We start from the raw sequence: 19,187 nt of genomic DNA, 5'->3' as shown, positions 1-19,187 counted from the left end.
GTAGCATTATCGTTTTCAAAATAAAGCATAATTCATAGCCTTAAGGCAAATCAGAAAAAAAAAGAACTACTTTTGAAAAAAGATAGCAACCTTTCATAGAAGAAAATAGGAAAGAATAACTGAGGGTGAAAATAAGCATAGCTGATCTAGAGTATAGGATTAATATAGGATTAGTTTTATCCCCAAATTTAGAACTGATGTGACTAGAAATTTCAGCGATAAGCTGCCTTGTCTTAGAATAGRTAGTAAGTGATACTGAGTGAATGTGAAGACTCTTAAACACATAAACGTGCAGCAAAAATGGATCCTAGATGAGCAAGGCCAAGAGCTGCCTGCACGCCAACATCAGACTCCTCCTCTCTTGCTAGGAAAGCAGCATATGGTGCCTTCCCCTGTAACTCCAGATTGCAAGCACAGTTAAAATGTCATGTCGAGCAGCTCTGCTTAAGTTTGTTCCTGAATGTTTAAAGCAATCCAGCTGAATAAGATAAAGCAAACCCAATCGCTACAGGGCAGCATTACATGCCAGACGAGGCAGGGCAACCTTCTGCTGGATCTCTCACATCTGCTGGCAGGTATSTGCAAAGCTGCCAAGCGTTTTCGCCACGCGGCTGCACCGACCCCGTTGCTTTCCTCTGAACGAGCCCTGTCGGCTGCCCATGTTGACAGGAGGCATTAAGCTCAAGCTGCTTGCTCTTTGCTGCAAACTAGAAGGGACTGCTTTTTCTCACCCCCCGCAGAGCAGGGCGGGAGTGGAAACAAAGCCACGAGCAGCTACGCACGCTGCGCCGGCCCCATTTCCGCATGGGCCCCGTTTCCACGYGGGCCACGCACTGCGAGGGGCACCTGGAGCCGCGAGGCCTCGGCAGCAGCTCTGCAGCATCCGCATYGCGGAGGGCTCAAGCTGCCCTGCTGCTTGTACCGGCCACCAAAGCCACCCCCTCGCTCCAAACAGTCTCCGAGAGGCACAGTGCTTCCGCGTCCCTCCACATAACTAGTCGCACTTTGGTCAGCACAAATTCAGCAATAACATCTCCCAGGGGCTGCAGGTGAAAACTCAGACTTGAAATAAATTCACTCTTCGCATCCCAGAGGCCTCAGTCCCACAGTGAAGTAGATTTAATATTTGAAGCCCAGCAACAGTGCATCTGAAAAGCTAAACTCCACCTGTTGCCCTGCTCCACCTAAAACCCAACAGTAGAGATGAACCCTCATCAAAGGCAGTAAAGGGACTATTGGCAACTGTGGTGCTAGGAAAGGGGATATAAATAAAGTCATCCCTTTCCCTCATTTTTTTGAATAAACATTATGGCTTATAAAAATATGGTTGCTACAGAAAATGAATGAAAAGACTATTTTCCTGTCAATGGCATCTGTCATTCTCTAGGCAAGACTGTAATTGCAGACTTATTTCCAGTGAAAACAAGTAGTTCTACAATTGCCATTTTGATCACAATTCATTAAAAGATGCATGAAAATAAGGCTGCCCGACAAATTGATTCTACAATAGCTCAAGTGTCTCTAAAGTATAACATTTATGCATATTTATGGATGATGGTAATCACTGCATTGATCTGTGGGAGAAAAGGCTTGGTACCAGCCCACAAATAGATCTTAATTTATGGTTTTAGAAGAGCACCAGCCCGTGATGATTTCACACAGAAAAAGCAATAACTTCAAAACTGGACAAAGCTAATTCCTGTGCTCTTCAGTGCTGTGACACAGACACAGCCTCAGGAAGTAGAGCAAAAAAATGGGCTGTGAAGTGCCCATGGGGAGTATTCTTGGATATATTTTCTCACCTGCATGGACTAACACCTGGGAAAAGCAACTTTTAGGCCTGAACAGTTGCTCAAACCCACTAGAAGGAAGATCTGACATGGAAACCAATTTGGAAGGGCCTCCAAGCTGTTTTCAGAGCACAGACCACTTGGACCTAAATGGCCTGCAAGACACCTCTGCCCTTTTCATGTATAGGGAAAAAGGAAAACTCTTCTTCTGTTTGCAACAGCAAATTCACAGCAGATGCTTTCTATCCCAGATCTGCTGGCAGTATCAGGAGGATTAGGGAGCCCTGGGGGCAGCTTTCTCTCAAGTGCAACATGGGAAGGAGAAGCAAGGGCCAAAGCTACATATCCTTCACAAGTCTCTCCATTTGCAGGTGAACAAGCCTTGTGCCCAGGGCGGCTCTGTCAGGCATCGTTACTGCCCACGAGGCAGCAGTATCAGCACGCCTGCAAGCCAGCGGGGTCCCTGCACGCCAGCGGGGAGTCGCAGAGCCTGAGCAGCTCTGGCACAACTGCTCTGAAAAATCTCTCTCCCAACTGCACTGCCCTCACCTCACCTGCAGCCCTGTCCTTGTCTCTACCACACATTTCAGAGACGCTAACCAAAAGGTGGTTACTTTTGGACTCTGGAAAAACAAGGACGCTAGGTCTGCATTTTTAATTGGCAAATATATACTTCTARAACTATTTTTTTAAGGTGACTTCCACACTTTGCCTCTACATTCATATTATTACAAAAGAATATCCTGATGGTTAAGCATCTTAACCTCTTTGAAATATCAACCTCAGTGAAGAAATTCATTCTACCTAATTTGTTCTCATTTCTACTCATTCATAATCCCATTAAAGTTTTTTTTTTTTTTTTTTAAATATTCATTTACTTGTGAGAACAGGACATTTCAGCCCTGGGCTGTAAGAGCTCACATATAGTAATACATTTAATTGGCTTAAAGATTTAAATATAATTCCCCCTGCTGCCAAAATGGCCCTCCAATAATTGAATGAAACGCCCAGAGTTACATAAGGCAGATGCATACAACTGCCTCTCCAGCCTCAGATGGAAACATTTGCACATAATTTCATTGAAGTATTACTATATTTGATTAGTGCATCTGCACACAAGCTGAAGAGAAATCCTTTATGAAAAACTCACGCTGTTTCAAAGATTTTCTCAAACACATAACCCTCACCCCCCTCCATCASCATCTGCTCTGGTGGACATCCACAAGGAGGTTCAGAAGGAAAGGACAGCTAACTTCACTCACCAAAGCAGGGCAGCTCCATCACTAGCAGCCCTCAAGGTTAGAGGTAAGACCAAAGAGGCCAAGGGCAGTGCTGTCAGCGTTATCTCACTGCACTTCAAATCGGTGCCGTTTTGCATCTACCTTCTGTAAGTCCCAACCCCATGCATTTTAACTGCAGCTCTTTGTCGCTTTTTCTGCTATCATCTCCCAAATTACGAGTGGAGATGTAAGCACAGCAGACATCTATCTATCTTACAGAGACTTCCATCACATGGAATTGCTCTGATTAAAATTGAAATATAGGAAGAGTTCATTCAAATATGTACTGTAGAGAGAGAAAAAATAGCATTCAAAAATTTGCTACTTTGTGACATGACCCTAGCAACTTCCATGAAAATAATAATATACAATACCCAGACTTTCTAGGAAGATGGACCTCCAAAAAAATGTTATTGAAAAAGGAGGAGCCAATTTGCAAGTCCTAGAAGCCAAAGCATAACAACGCTGCACCATAGAGTATTTTGCTGTTTGGAACATTTTTGTTGTTGTAAAGGGCAAATATAGAGAGCAAAATGATTAGATTTTCCAGCCCCACGCTCACTGCTTGCAAGTTTACCTCTGACAACTTCTTCCACGGATTCTGTGGTTGTGGTGGTGGTGGTGGCGATACTGGTTGTCCTTTCAGTTGCCTCCTCGTATTCCTCTGTCTCTTCTTCAATTTCATCACCGTCATCGTCGTCATCATCAGCATCATCATCTTCCACAACTGTGAGCTCCTCATCTTCCTCTTGCTGCTCTTCTGCTACCTTATCGTCACTAAATGGAGAAAGTGAGAATGCCCCTGTCAGCCACACAACAACTTCAAGTGGCAAGTGAGAACGTTCTATTCAGAAACCCCGTGAGCACCAGAAGGCAGCACCTGCTTCTCCTTCCCCTCCCTGTTGTGGAGAACCAGGGACCCTGGGATGTTCCAGCGAAGATGGGTAAACCAGAAACTCTGAAAGTCAACATTATCAAGGCTGACGGAAAAACGGCTATCAAGAATTCCTCCTTTCATGCTGGGATGGAAATGGGGATCCCAACCAGCAGTGCTGTACTTTCACAGYGGAGCAACACGCCGGGTATGCTGCTTCAGGCTGCCAAACAAACAGTTTTCACTTTGAAAGCAGCCCAAACTAGCTCCAAACAGGGAGCTACTGGGCCGCAGCGCACCCCCGCGAGGGACGCCATGATGGCGACCACCCGCCCCCCTCACAGGGGCGGCTCAGGCCAAACCTTCCGGAACCTTCCAGAGCGCCCGCCGGAGCCTGTGCCCTGCGGCCAAAGCAGCACCCGGCTTCCTGCACTGAAATGACACCTTACAAGAACTGTGCCGACCTGCCTGCTTGGACAAAGTGTACTGGAAAGCGTGACCAAAATAAAGATTTCCAGTGTAGGACTTCTTTGGGGACAACCAGGCTGGCCAGAGGGGGTGGCCGCACGCCAATGCTGCCGAGACCACCACCTCAGGGAGCACCAGCACGTTCACCAAAAAAAAACAAGTAAAAACCTTTGGTCCCATTAAGCTGTCATGTAYAAAAATATCACGTATAGAATGTAAATACRAGCACCCTATCCACATTAAGAAAAGCCAAACAATTGGGCTAAATATTACTATACATCGTAACGCTTTAAATGACTATTCCCCTAGCTGCTTAAACACCTTTCCAGCTTTAATCAGTCTTTGATGATGGAAGGAAGTGCTGCACATAGGCTTTCACCTGGTGGCTTCGTGTGTCAGGAATTTTCTGGGATCAAGCAGCACAGTCTCCATCACCATCGCACCCAAGAGGTCCCTCATCTTTTCCATGGCATCGCGGATGCTTTAACAGCCTCCCACATCAAGACAACCTGTCTCCCTCCCCTTGCTATTTCTTGAACCGTTGTTCAGCCTCTAACATTTCAGTATGTTTACTTTCAAACTTGTAGTAGGACAGAGCAGAGAGGAGAACAATATATTTGTTAGTGGGATTTTAAGGTGATGTTAGGCAATGATATACATAAAAAAAAACTTGTATGCCACATACCTAAATCTACTGGGAAAAAAATAAATCTCTAAACAATCAATAATGAATCTCTGTTCGCTCCCCCCTGCAAGGTATGTAGCCTCCAGAAACAAGAGAGAGGAGTAATTAAGCTTTCCATTAGGCAAAGCCCATGAAGGTTTTATATATAAAAATGATTGCAGTAATAATTCATTTGCCAAAATGGTCTGATCAAAGGATGACCTTTTTCAATATCCATACAACAGAAAAAAAATCCACTCTGTATCATTTTCCATTGGTATTCTATTTATAGCAAATCCAAAACTTTCTACTTCATTTTCAGTGGCTCCTTTCTAAATAGTATATTTTTTATGTTCTGGAATTTTTAGTCTAGCATTTCACCTTTTTATACATATGAAACAATTGACCTCAGTATACCGTCACCTTTCAATTGCAAAAGCAAGGTGGGCTTTTAAATCCCAGCATGTTTCTGATTACAATATTAATGGGCTTCCACCCTAGGGAAACCCATTAATCTACAGTRTCAGTTTACAGACACTTACCTTAACCATTCCGAGTATAATACATCCAGCTTTTGATCAAAAACATTGGATATAATATGCTTTCAGTATTTAAAAGAGCTTTTCTACCTGTCTATCTCGCTCCCACCTATGCTAGACATGCAGGAACAAAAAAAAAAAAAAAAAAAACAAAAAACAAAAAACAAAAAAAAAAAACCCATAACGCTTTTTTTTTTAAGTGCAATCATTTTTCCTCTTCCTTTCACATGAATCATTCCTCTCAGACAGTAGCAAGCTCAAAGCTTTTTGTTTAAAAATAAAAAAAAGGGAAAGAAAAGGACAAAAACAAACTAATGAAACAAAGGAAAGTCAATTAGATAACATGCACATGGAAAGCCATTTCAAAAATAATTTTATGCATGCATCCACTAACCATCTGTTTTTAGCTACATAAAAGCAACTCACTTGGCTATGCAAGTCCACAGCACTCTGCTGGGAAATTTTTAACTTGCAGGCAACCTATATTTTTTCTTGTGTGTGCATGTGAAGGCGGCAGGATGGCAGAACAAAATTCTCTTTTAAATCTGTATTTCTTTTCTTGAGAAACTATTGCTGAGCTAGGTTCACCCTTCTAGAGCAGTAAAACCCAGAGGCTGAACTTGTTTCAGTATCACCAGCGGGAAGCAAATCATTTTTATTTATATTTTTATTTATATGGACATTTTGGTATAATCAACCCCTAGGAGTTATCTGCTGTTATCTGCAGTTGCAACCATTGATGTTGAAATGTGTAAGAAAGTTAAAAATGAACTTGCACTTGGCAATCGACATACCTATTCAGCAGCAATGCAGCCTCTGGGAAGTGGGGTCTTTATCAGTGCGTGAACAACTTGAGCTGTGCTCAATGACTCCCATTGGGATTTTCTCCATGTACCAGTTTGCTAGGCCTGCCTTTGGAGCACACAGAGTTGTTTTGCTCTCAACTAAATCCCCAGAAGCAAATGCATGGGTGGCCCTCACCCACACCTCCCTTTCGAGCTGCTGCTTGCTAATCAAATAGACCCAGAGCAGGTCAAAAAGCAGGACAAATTGGAGGACTACAGGAGCTACAGGGTTGCAGCCTGACAGTATTCAGCAGAGCTTGCAAAAAAAACTGTCCTGGAATATTCTACTTTTTTGATCACTTCTGGAAAAATCTTATTTCTGGTTGTAATATATTCTGCAAGACTCAACCACAGGGGCAGTACTTCACAGGATTTGTTTTACTGCAAGGTACAAGGAAAAGGAACAAATGAGCAAGAAGCATCTCTGCCTTAGATTTTGACACCTAAATGGAACAGTTTGCCACTTTCCTACAGAATTAAGATGCCTGTAATTGCACTTTAGAAGTCGTGCCCCCGATCAACATTTTCTTTGATCTCTTATTGTAGAGGGAGGTGTAACTAACCCCCGGCTTTCAAAGGAACTCTCCAATCTCCACTACTCACAAGGCTGTGATGCTGCTGGAAAGGGGAGAGGCTGGGGGCTCCTCCCTACATCTGCAGCTAGTAAGGCAAGTGTGAGCATCGTGCTTGAAGACACAAGTTTAGCATAAACAGTGTCACATTTCATTGTGCTTCTGTGGCAAACAAAGACACTGGAATGACTTGACATATTTTTAGTACCATAAAATCTAACATGCCTTGTGAGAAAATGGAAAAATATGCTCGGTTTTGTTTCTTTGGATTCAATTGTTGTTATCATCCTGGATCATCTTCAAAGAGGATCCAGAAGAGACCAGCTCAGCAAAGGAATGAAGTTTTATTTCAGGGTTTGCAAGAGAGCACCAAGTCTGCAAACCAGGACAAGGCCCCTGTGCCGCAGAGCGCAGAGTCCCCCGCGTGCCCACGTGGCRCTCACTGCTCTGCTGCCCCTTGCCCTGCACCAGTGCTGCCTTTGGCCGCCGCCTCCAGCGGCTCCACACACCTTCCACCTCAGCACTCAGCCCAAACCCACGGCTTTCAATATCTCCACAGCAAAACAAATGTGCATGCTCAGAGGCCTGCGAGTTTGCTGGGTAAGTTCAGTGGGTGCGCTCGCTCCTGCTTTTATTCCAACTCGCCTTCCTTGGCAAGAGCGTCTGGCTCGCTCTTGTTGCTTTCAGAGCTGTGATACCTTGACAGCTTTTTCTCTCTATTCCCCTGATACTCCCCCAGACAGGGCTTTATTAGCGGCACAGGCTGCAGCATCTCATTTACACAGAATTGTTGACAGTTTGCCTTCGCTTAGCAGTGCTAGTGACAGGATTTTCCAAAGGCTGCTCAAAAAATTACCTGATACACTGACAAGCTCATGTACTGGTAAAACCACGTTATCACCAGCTGAATTTAATGATACAGCAGTAAACAAGGCAGGCAAATTGCTAGGCCCGAGCGTAGCCAGGGAGGTCTCTGGAGGCCTCACATTGCACGCTGGCATCGCTCACCCGGAGGTCCCTGGCGAATGGGGCRGCGATTCCCACCAACCGCAGGCGCTTCGTGGCTTTGGAGCCTCAATCTTCCCACACGAGGGATCACAGAATCATAGAATGCCGAAGGYTGGAAGGGACCTCAGAGGTCATCGAGTCCAACCCCCCTGCTCACGCAGGGTCACCTAGAGCACGTGGCACAGGGCTGCATCCAAGCGGGTTTTAAAGATCTCCRAAGAAGGAGACTCCACAACCTCTCTGGGCAGCCTGTTCCAGTGCTTTGTCACCCTCACAGTGAAGAAATGCTTCCTTAAGTTCCTGAGGAACTTCCGATGCTTCAGTTTGAAGCCATTTCCTCTAGTCCTGTCACTGTCCACCAGTGAAAAGAGGCCGCCCCCCTCCTCCTCACTGCCTCCCTTGAGGTATTTATACACGCTGATCAGGTCCCCCCTCAGCCTCCTCTTCTCCAGGCTGAACAGATATTAAGATCCAACTTGGATATTAAAATCCAACTCCCTGTCACGGAAATGAGGCCTCTCTCCAGCAGCCGAGGAGAGACACTGGTCACTAATACAAACCACCTGCGTGTCCTATATGTGCAGGCAGGAGCGTGGGGCTCTGCAGGCTCAGCATCATTTCCTGGCGCCACAGATCCGCAGGAGCTGCAGGCTGCCAAAGGAGGTAACTGGCTCCATAAAACCGAGTTAAATAAAAACACTCCAACTACCGTGTCTCTGATGAGCACTCTTCTGTTTTGAAAAACACATCCAGTACACTTCCACTATCTATTTCATCACATATTCACAGCCATGTTTAAACTATCAATCTGCTATGCATATCTAATAATTTTCTTAATTTATCACTTGAGTAAGAGATGAGCCCAATCTATTATTTATTTACTTCCCACAGAATTGTGCATCGTCCTGCTACCTCACGAAGATGGCACTGAAGGAAAGGTAAATGCAAGTGAAGGAAAATGAGCTGCGCTACCTCTTGCTGTTCTAGAAATGAAGAAAATGCTAGTGGAAGAAAGCTGCCTTTTAGTATTCCAGAAAGCCACAATAGACACTGTGGCAGAATACAAATTAAAAGAATGATTTGTTTTCCTTCTGAAACTGTTTCAGAACTCATGGGGCTCCGGCACAAGCTACATCCATTTTGAGAAAAGGTTTCTGCCAGCAGCTGTTAACTTCAGACAAAAAAGGAAAAACTTTCAGTTTAGGATATAAAATACCTAGGCACTAATTACTGACTTTAGAGAGTGGCTTATGTTTGTCTGCAATAAACTCCAATCCATTTTGATACACTTAAATTATGACTTTGCCAAATAACGACTTAAACAAAAACATACACTCTATCACTGGGTGAAAAAAAATGACAAGGTGTTAAAGGCAGATGTGTCAAGATCTGGAAAGATTAGCGCATGTTATGCTTTTTCAATGATACTTTACTGCAAGTAGATCCCATCTGGAGTGTGGATTTCACCAGCCGGTGAGACTGAGCRAACAGCTACGGGAAAGCTGCTTGCAGGAGAGGGGCCGCGTGCGGGCAGCAAAGCCAGGGGCGTTTGCTCCAGCTCATGGTGCCTTAAGCACCACGACATCCTTCCAGGCACCTGCGGGTGCTGCCATCCCGCTGGTGCCCCRGCTTCAGACAGGCATGAAGCAAAACCGCCCCCACGGCCTGAGGAAGCGCTTGGCCTTGTGCAGGAGCAGCCAAGGAACCTCAGGCCACGTGCAATGGGATGGAGCGTCCATGCACAGGAGCCCACCTGGGTCTAGCTCCGCTTCCACAACAAGGTTAGCGATACTTTGCCTGAGTATATAGAGCACGCAGGGAAGCTCCAAAGCAAAGTTATTTAAACATGGAAGAGAAAATAGGTAAGGGAAGGACTGAATGTCAAATCACTACTAAGTGCTCATGCCTTAAAACACAGCGCAATTGTGAAAGACAAAGGAAACTACTCAGGAATGACACACACTTGGAATCCACACAACAACACGAGCACATTTGAGAGGACCTCATTATCAAGCTTTTGATTAAGAACAATTTAGCAAACTAACAGGCAAGAAACCAAATTTGCTCAAGGTCGATTGGTTGATTCTGTGTTCTTAGCACATATTGAAGCCAAATTSTGCTTCCAACTCTCCCATTCCTCCTTCTCCTTTTATTGTATTTTTAAAACCTTTACAGCAGAAAAAAAAATGCTTGATTTCATTAGTTTTGGTAGAAAATGTGARGAGTTACATTTAAAATCTTTTAATCTAATTTTCTGCCTCTAATAAGCAAGCATACATCACACCACAAGCAATTTCTCTGCAGCTGACCTGCTTCAACACAAGTGCAGAACCATTTGAAGGGCATTTGCACAAGGTGCGAATGACTGTCATTACAGAATGGTTGAGGTTGGAAGGGACCTCTAGAGATCATCTAGTCCAATCTCCCTGCTCCWGCAGGGASACCCAGAGCATGTGGCACAGGGCGGCATCCAGGCGGGTTTGGAAGACCTCCAGAGAAGGAGACTCCACARCYTCCCTGGRCAGCCTGTGCCAGGGCTCTGTCACCCTCACAGTGAAGAAGTTCTTCCTCACATGGAGATGGCACTGCCTRTGTTGCAGCTTGTAYCCAYTGCCCTTTGTCCTGTCACTGGCCATCACKGAGAAGAGTTTGGCCCCTTCCTCCCTACATTCTCCCCTCAGGTACTTGGACATATTGAACAGATCCCCTCTCAGCTTCTCTTCCCCAGGCTAAACAGGCCCAGCTCACTTAGTCTTTCCTCGTAAGATTCCTCATATGCAAGAATGCTCTTTCAAAACCCACCTAGTTTAACGTGTGAAACAAAACCTTTGCTGCTACTGCTGTCCTCACTTTCTCCTTTTGAAGTAGGATTCAACAAAAACTTTCTGTTTTTCAGAGATGGGCAGAGTAACAAATTAAACCCATATTCTCTCTTACTCTGTTTTTTTATGCTAGGAGAAGCTCAAAAAAGTAAATACATCCGTGATCACACAGATTTCATAAGGCTCACTGACACCAATAATGACCTTAATATTATTGAGTTCCAACCTCTGCCATGAGAAGTGCATTAAGACCAGAGGTGACGGGAGAGGGCAGAGCGGGGTGGCCCGTGCTCAGCGCGAGCAGGACAGCCCGGCTCCCCCTTGGTGGCCCGGTGTGCCCAGCGCCGCTGCCGCAGGCCGGACACGCCGCTCGCCGGCCCCGCTGCTCTCCTGCACCTCACGTGGGGCCGCCAGCGCGAGCTCCCGACCAGGCGGCGCTCCGGCCTTTCTGTGGCGCTGGCCACGCTGCTTCCCTGACACGATGGCTAAAGGGCAGAGCAGAACTAACTCTGCTCTACAATTAGAAATCAGAAACTGCCATTTGCTTGTTTTAACCTTCTCTTCTTGAGATCGCCACCTGAGCATTTTTCACATTTTTCATCCTCAGCAGTAAATGAAGGAGAGAACCTATGGGAAGGAATAGTACATTACTACTAAATTGCAGCCAACACAGTCGCATTCAAGAACATGAAAAAGCTTTCGCTCTGAAAAGCAACAACAAAAAATATCTGCTGTTTCATCCGTGTATTCAGTTATTAAATGTGCATAGATTTATTAGAAGGTAACAACAAAAAAATATTTCCTACAGAGAATGCTTTATTGCACTGAAACGTGGGATTTCTTGAATTCCCACAGACCACCCCAGCTCTTATTTCTAGTACAGAGCATAGAATAACTGTTACCTTCATCACCAAAAGGTAAAACAGAGCAGGAACCATGGGAATAACTTTAGGGATGGATCTTCATCCACATATCTGCTGGCACACAGTAATGCTGGTKTAGCATGAGGCACTGAAAAACCCAGCTTTTCATTCCAAATTTTTCCATACTTTATAAATGGCACAGATGGCATATGCATATACAAACATACATAAAAATGAAAAATACATATTTTTATTTCATAGTAAGTTTTTAGAACATCTAATAGATTTATCAGAAGGGAATTTTTTCTCAGTTGCTGACTCAATGAACATACATAGAGAACCTTTCTCCTCTAACTTTTCAGGCTTTGCAAGTGAGGGCCTCACATTTTTACTCATCCATTTCTGCCTATTACTTAAGGAAAGCTCTGCAGCTGATGGCTCAGTTTTCTGAGGTCATAAAAATGTAGCTCTTCTCTGCAAATCAACCAGCTATTAAACGTGCAAGTTTTATGCCTTTAGCTGCACAGAAAGGGCTCACCCTTCACTTCAGTCCTCTTGGCAATCTGCATGGCTGGCAAACTGCTTCCGTAAGGGGGCACGAGAGCTTGGCTATTTCCTACTCATCCCTTCCTCAATTAGATTAATTCATTCTACCCATAGGCTCGTCCATCACTTCAGTTAATGCTTTATACCCRAGGGTGATTGGATTTGCCAGCTCAGCACTGCTGTAATTACCTCTTAAAGCAATATGCTGTTTCATCACTTCCATTCTAACTCTACACGTTCTGAGAGATCCAACCCGATCAGTCTTTCTACAGTCATTAACACTCCTGCATTTCCCTGCCTTCTGAATTCTAAAAAACTCCATATAAGAAAGGACAAAATAACTATTAAAAACCTACTGAGCACTACCCAGTGCTAAAACATTGCCTTCATGAGAGAGAAACTCAAATCACATAAAAATGTGAAATGTAGCAACAGCAAGAGATATTCACAGCAACAGGTACAAAGGCACACAGCAATATTATGTCTGTAAACTGATGCTGGCTTAGTTAAAATAACAAAGAAAAGCAAATTAAGATCTACCATGAAACCCTTCAACCACCTGCAAGTCCCCTGGTGCAGAGGGGAGCCACGAGACGCCCTCCGCTCGCGATGCTGTGTCTCTGGGCCTGCTGAGTTTCCTTCCTCTGTGTCCCTATTTAGGCTTAAGAACTTTTCACAAATATTTGCCACAGGCAGACATCCAAATTACCTCTCTATTTAGCCTGCCTAGTTTATGTCAAGGCAGGAGTCCAACATGCCAGGAGGGTTTAGTGTGTTGCTACATTAAGCCAGGGCACTGTATGACCAGGGCCAATTTAAACACACCTTGTGACACCCTGATTTAATGACAACATCCTAGGGAATTTTGATTATAASTGAACTGATGCTGAGGTTAACTTCTCGGCACTTATAAAGTGAGTAAATTAGGTAAAGAAAAATATGTGTTGGCATCTTATTACCACTTAAGATGACATAAAAAGAGCTAGGCACTGAAAAAAAGAAGGGCAGGAATCTTTATAAAACGATTAATCAAAAAAGTAGCTCTGCCTGGTGCCTGTGATTCCCCCATCCCCCAAATGTTAAAACAAAACTGACATCCAGAAGCACAGGATCTCATCTGGAAGCATAACRGGCACACAGGATTATGCTGTTTGCACAATCCCCCACACGCACAATCCCCCCACAATCCCCCACGCTAGGGAAAAATAGCAGGCTCTGACAATACTTCTGAATTGAAGAAAGCAATCAAGAAGAGCTTTCCAATGTGCCTACCACTAAGGCAAAAAGGACGAACAGAGAGAAGAAAGCAGACTGTGTTACTGTGGATTACTTAGTGCAGAGGAGAGGCACTAAGAGACACATAAAGAAAATTTGGAAATTTTCAACCCGGAGCTGGGCTGAGTCTCAAGGGCAATCCGGCCCCGTGGGTTATCCGGCTGACCTGCAGCTAGAGAGCTGGCTCTGCAGCTGCCCTGGAAGGCAGCAGCTACATCCCTCAGGTGGCTCTCATTTTAATTTTTAATTAAAATGAGGATAACTATGAAGAAGGGTGCATCTGAAGGCACCCGTGATCCCCTAGCCAGAGCTAGGGGCAACGTGGGGACAGGCAGGACATGACACTTCAGCATGAGCATGGGGGACAYGTCTCCCACTAGCTGCTCTCGCCCCGCAGGGCTCGGAGCTCCATGTCCAGCACAAGCTGGACCCACCGCACAAAGGCGCCCGCCCCATGGCATGCAGGAAAACTCTCCGCTCCAGAGGTGGCTGCTGGGAGCCAAAACATGGGACAGCCTGGGAAAGGCATGTACGAAAGGAGTGAGCGATGGCAGGGATTCCTCTAAGCATTCAGCGCCATAAAAGCAGACATATTCAAATCTGGATCCAAACAGTGTGAGCTACCAAGTTATTTTAAAACCCATCATCTACATCTAYTGGCTCCTGTTCTGTCACCAAAGCAATTTTGTGAAACGCAGATACAGTCATTTGCTTTTCAGGCTGGCACCGCTATCTCGAGCGCATCGCTGTCACTTTGCCATGAGCTTCTTGAAGCAGTCGGGAGCGCTTCACCGACCGCCTGCGCAGAGCTAACGCCACGAGGCCCGCAGGGAAGCGGGGCCGCTGCCCCCCTCCCGCAGGGAAGCGGGGCCGCTGCCCCGCTCCGTCCCGGCAAGAGGGAGCGCCCGGGACTCGCACGCTCTGCCCAGGAGCCGCAGGTGCCGCCCGGCCTCGCCTGCCCACCGGCCTCGCCTGCCCACTTGCCTCCCTCCCCAGCTGCCCGGGCTTCGGCAGCGGCCGCGAGTGGGAGTCGCCACGAGCCCACCAGGRATGATGCTTTCGCCAAGGGCTGCCATGCTGCCCATTTTCAGTTAAAGCCTTGGAGCAATAGGGGGTGAAGCAGCTGCCCAGGGCTCTTGCTCCGAGGCCAGCRCTGGCAGCAGTGACCAACACTAACTGCAGCAATAGGATTGCTAAGGAAGCACAGATAGGAACCCACCCACCTAAAGATAAAGTAATAGCACTAAAATAGTACTAAATAGTACTAAAGATAAAGTAAAGATAAAGTAAAGGTTTCTAAAGATAAAGTAATAGCATAAAGTACTTCTCCGAAAGGACCAGCTCACATCCTCTGATCTTGCTGCCTTTGCACGGCCAGCATTATTGTGCAGTACTGGAACAGTGGCCACAAAAGCAGCCCAAGAACGACTGCATGCCCTGCCTTTGAAATCCACACCACGAGTGTCTTCACTTATAAAGTCAGTCTTGAAAGCTGCCTTTGGAAGACAGGAACAAAATGCACTTGCTTSACCCGACTCAAGTAAAAGCTCTAATGATCCCTGAGCAGATCCTTTTCCACAAATACYTTATTCAGCTGATTTGCCAAAAACAGGGCTTTACCAAGAAACCACAGCTTCTGACAGAAGATTTTGCTTCAGAGAGTTCATAGCTAATGAAAAGTTGTTTACTGAAATTATTTAATTTCAATTAACTATTCATTATTAACTATTAATAATAACCACTGATAACTATTACTATTAATAATAACTGTTATTAACATAGCTACTAATTTCAACTATTTATTTTTATTGAAATTAATTAATGCAAGAGCTACCAGCACCTTCCTTTTATAGTGTGTCCCACTTATGTGCCTATACATAGAAGGATTTTAAACTCTTTGGAAGGCTTTGAGATGAAATAAACATTGCAAGTATAAGATTATCCACTTATGGTTTAAAAAAAAAAAGTAGACTGAAGTCAACATCCCCAACAGAATTGCTTTAAGCATTGAGAAAGTATCACTGTACTTCTCACTTCCATTCTCCTCTTTCCTCCTTTTTAAACAGTTCAAGGCTGACACATATGAATATATTTATATACACACAAATGTACATGCATATATGCATGAGTGTATGTGTGTATTTATATGTGTGTAGATACACACACAAATTGAACTGCCACCAAGTAGCATTGCATGAGCAATGGCTACTTTTTAAAAAATATATGTTATTAAGTTTCAAGATTATTTCTAGCTGCAGTATACATGGTTTAAATACTGCTGGGAAGCTGAAGAGGCAACAAGAGATAGAAATGAGTCAGTGTGAAAGAATTAGAAGTGCTTGGCTCTCCACCTGTCCTTGGAGCACAAGAGCCCCACAAAAAGACCCTTTCACACTTTGTGGGCACCTCTGTGGAAGAAAAAACATCTGTACTTGCTTGGAACTTCAGAAATGGATTCAAATGCAATCCAGTTCCCACTCCGCCAGGATGCATTTCTGAAGCTACTCTTGAACCATCTATTTGAATATTAAACTGCTTTATGAGGAACAAAATGGATGAGAACAGTAAAACAAATAAACGTTTAGTCTCAAATGTGAAACAACACAGAAATAAATGTGATAGCCATCTTATATGCAGAATTTAACTACTGCATATGCACTACTACAAAGCTCTTATTTTAGAAGTCTTTGAGCAACATATGAAAAGGGAAAACTCATAAAGGAAAAAAAAAGGAAAAAAAAGCCTTTTTTTTCCCCTATTAGCACTAAGTCTGCACTCATGTTTCACTCCCTATTCTTGGAATATTTTTTTCTTAAAAACTATTCAAACCAAATACAAAGAAGTGACACTGCAACAGTCCATAGGTTAGTTTCCAAATCTCAGTGAAGGGTTCTARGTTGCAGTACTGTGACTACTCTTGGAAGTCCAAGCCAGAAAAAAACCCCTAAGTGCATCAAGGTGGATGACACAACATTGCCCGATGCAGGTTTCTTACATCAAGACCACTTATTCTTCTACTTATGAGAGAGAACTGGGAATTACAACAGGAGACAGTCTCTAGCTTATTTACTTTATTATATTATTCCTACAGAACTCTTCCCTACAACACTTTCTATTTTTTAAAATCATTAAAGATTTAGATGCCCATTGTCAAATGTCTTCTAATTTTTCACTTTCTTAATGTCATCATGTTGCATCAAATTATATCAAGTCAGTCTCTGCCCCTCCATCTCGACAGTGTTCCAAGAACTTGTCCCCATCTTGGTTGTTAATAGAGCCTAAAATTACACACACCAGAACTATCAACTTTTCCACATTATTCACTTCACTTGGTCCTATGGTTCATTTCTAATCTGCCTCAAGTTTAAAACATCGTACATTATTCAAAAAAGAAAGGCGGGGGGGAGGGGAAGGCAGTATCATCCCCTAAGAAGCAGCAGCCCTGCATTCTCTAACCTTTTTAGTACAGTATGCAGTGATGAAAGTGTAAACAGCACAAAGAATTTGAACCTAGATCTTCATTTTATGAAGCAATTCTTCTTAGAATGGTTAAAATTCAGTTGTGAGGCCATGAGACTGTGCTCTCACAACCCCACCTAATGCGTTCAAGAAATTGGTATGAAAAGGCCTTGATGGCACCAGACCTCTTTGCTTTAACACCGTCTTAACTCAAGTTTGGCTTAAAATTAGTCTATATACATAAAGGACACTGAAAAGTAACACATGGTGTAAGCTGTTTTCTGCCTACTGCTGTCTTGCAAAACTCCCCTCTAACTGTAGCATGTGTAAAGTATATTAATAAAACATCGCCACCATCTAGACACTAGCTGGCTTTCCTAAAGTCACGTTTCAGACCACATTTAGAAATGGCTGGCAGAAAAACAGCCTTGCAATAACAAGCGTACACAGCTAATGTCTACCATAAACAAGGACATTTCAAAGCCAGCATACTGTAGCTTTCCACTATTGCAATATTGCAGTTTTTTAGAGCAGAAAGGTCACTGATAAGGAGTAATCATTCTTCAGTACTTTTTTTCAGACAGATTTTAAGCATCTTTAAGAAAATTAAGGGAGGAAAGCCACTCTTACCTTCCGTCTGCATAGTCTGCATCAGCTCCTCCCCACCACACRTCTGAATCATCATCTTCGGCATCAGCTGAATCCACATTGTCGCTCTCCTCCGCTAACGGGCAGCAAACAAACTCCACACCACGAAACTTGTCAATGCCGCAGGGCAGCAGCATCCCGTAGTCGTGCAGATTCATGCTCTTCTCACTACAGGACTACAGAAACAGAAAACAATAAAAATGTAGTCAGGGAGGAACCTCAGGACCACGAGACCTCTTGGTCCCCGACAAAATCTAAACTGATGTGTACAACCAGGGTCGGCTGGAGAGGGTTTTGTGCACAGTCCCCCATTTTTAACTAACTGAACACAATTTCCAGTGGCTGAAACGTTCATTCACTACTTGCACTGTATGTAGCTCCCTACCCCTACATAGGTCCTTCACTTTATATGGGTTCATACATGACCCTGGCAGGCAAGGAGTTCTTCCTTCCAGTCCTTTAATCTTTTCCCACAGGCAAGGACTTGTCTCCTCTCATATACTCGACAACTCTGCATTCTCTTGTCTAAAAATCGCACCAGCTCTGCCTCATACAACAGAAGACTCTGAGGCAGAACCATCATTTGCCCTACTGAGGTATTGAGGCTACTGAAGTCATAGGTATGTTACTAGTAACAGCAACAGCAACATTCTGGGCTGTCTCAAGTCTGCACGGATGAGAATTTGCCTGCACGCAGGACTGCTGCCCTCAGGKGCTCTTCCTCCTTTTGAGGGTAACTGTACAATTCAAATAGCAATTATAAATGTAAAAATATTGGTAAGTAAATTTCTATTTCAAAACCAGGAGATGAGACAACACACAAACTAAAAGGTTCCAAATAAAATGACACCTAGAAATCTTCTCAAAGCTCATTTCTATTTTTCCTATTACAATCTCTCTTTACAAGGATGAAAATGCCTTAAATATATTAGCAATTATAGCATTAGATTTATTCCCATTATCAATAAAGTACTGATGAATTGTAAAAACTCTCTGTCTGCAAGCTGTCCTTGTCTAGTCTCATGCCTTATTAGCCCTCCTTCTTCTGTGCTGAACTTCACACGCCACATCCTCAGAGGCATGTTTGTCTCTGGAGCGCTTGGCACACTGGCAGACATCATAAGGATAATGAAAAAGGCAAAGCCCAGGCATTATCAGGGAACATTTCCAGAGCAGGATTAGAGAGGAAGCTAGAGGAGGTAGCAAGTAASGGTGGGTGTGCATGTAATGACCTTTAATATAAATAACAACTACTGGATCTTTCTTATTTTATCCCATGCCGCTGAAGAACTTGAGCTCATCCTCAGAATAGTGGATACAAGTCTAAAAAAGGGGGGGGGGGGAAGGAGAGAGACAGAGAGAGACAGAGAGAGAGAGAGAGACAGAGAGAGAAAGAGAGAGAGACAGAGAGAGAGAGAGAGAGAGACAGAGAGAGAGAGAGAGACAGAGAGAGACAGAGAGAGACAGAGAGACAGAGACAGAGAGACAGAGAGAGACAGAGAGAGACAGAGAGAGAGAGACAGAGACAGAGAGA

General features: G+C 44.1%; 1 protein-coding gene across 2 annotated transcripts in view; it reads right to left on the bottom strand.

Annotated features, from left to right (window-relative positions):
* APP (amyloid beta precursor protein) overlaps nucleotides 1-19,187 on the bottom strand; it is a 147,165-nt gene that overhangs the window by 80,398 nt on the left and 47,580 nt on the right. For both annotated transcript variants that reach the window (XM_026033656.1, XM_026033657.1), the window contains exons 4-5: nucleotides 17,636-17,829; nucleotides 3,648-3,847 (exon numbers count right to left, since the gene is read on the bottom strand). In XM_026033656.1, coding sequence (XP_025889441.1) covers nucleotides 3,648-3,847; nucleotides 17,636-17,829 — 394 coding nt within the window. The remainder of the gene's footprint in view (nucleotides 1-3,647; nucleotides 3,848-17,635; nucleotides 17,830-19,187) is intronic.

This window comes from Nothoprocta perdicaria, unplaced genomic scaffold (assembly GCF_003342845.1).
Source record: "Nothoprocta perdicaria isolate Ctin4 unplaced genomic scaffold, notPer1 scaffold_130, whole genome shotgun sequence".
In the NCBI taxonomy this organism is placed as follows: domain Eukaryota; kingdom Metazoa; phylum Chordata; class Aves; order Tinamiformes; family Tinamidae; genus Nothoprocta; species Nothoprocta perdicaria.
This window is presented reverse-complemented; position numbering and strand designations above follow the sequence as displayed.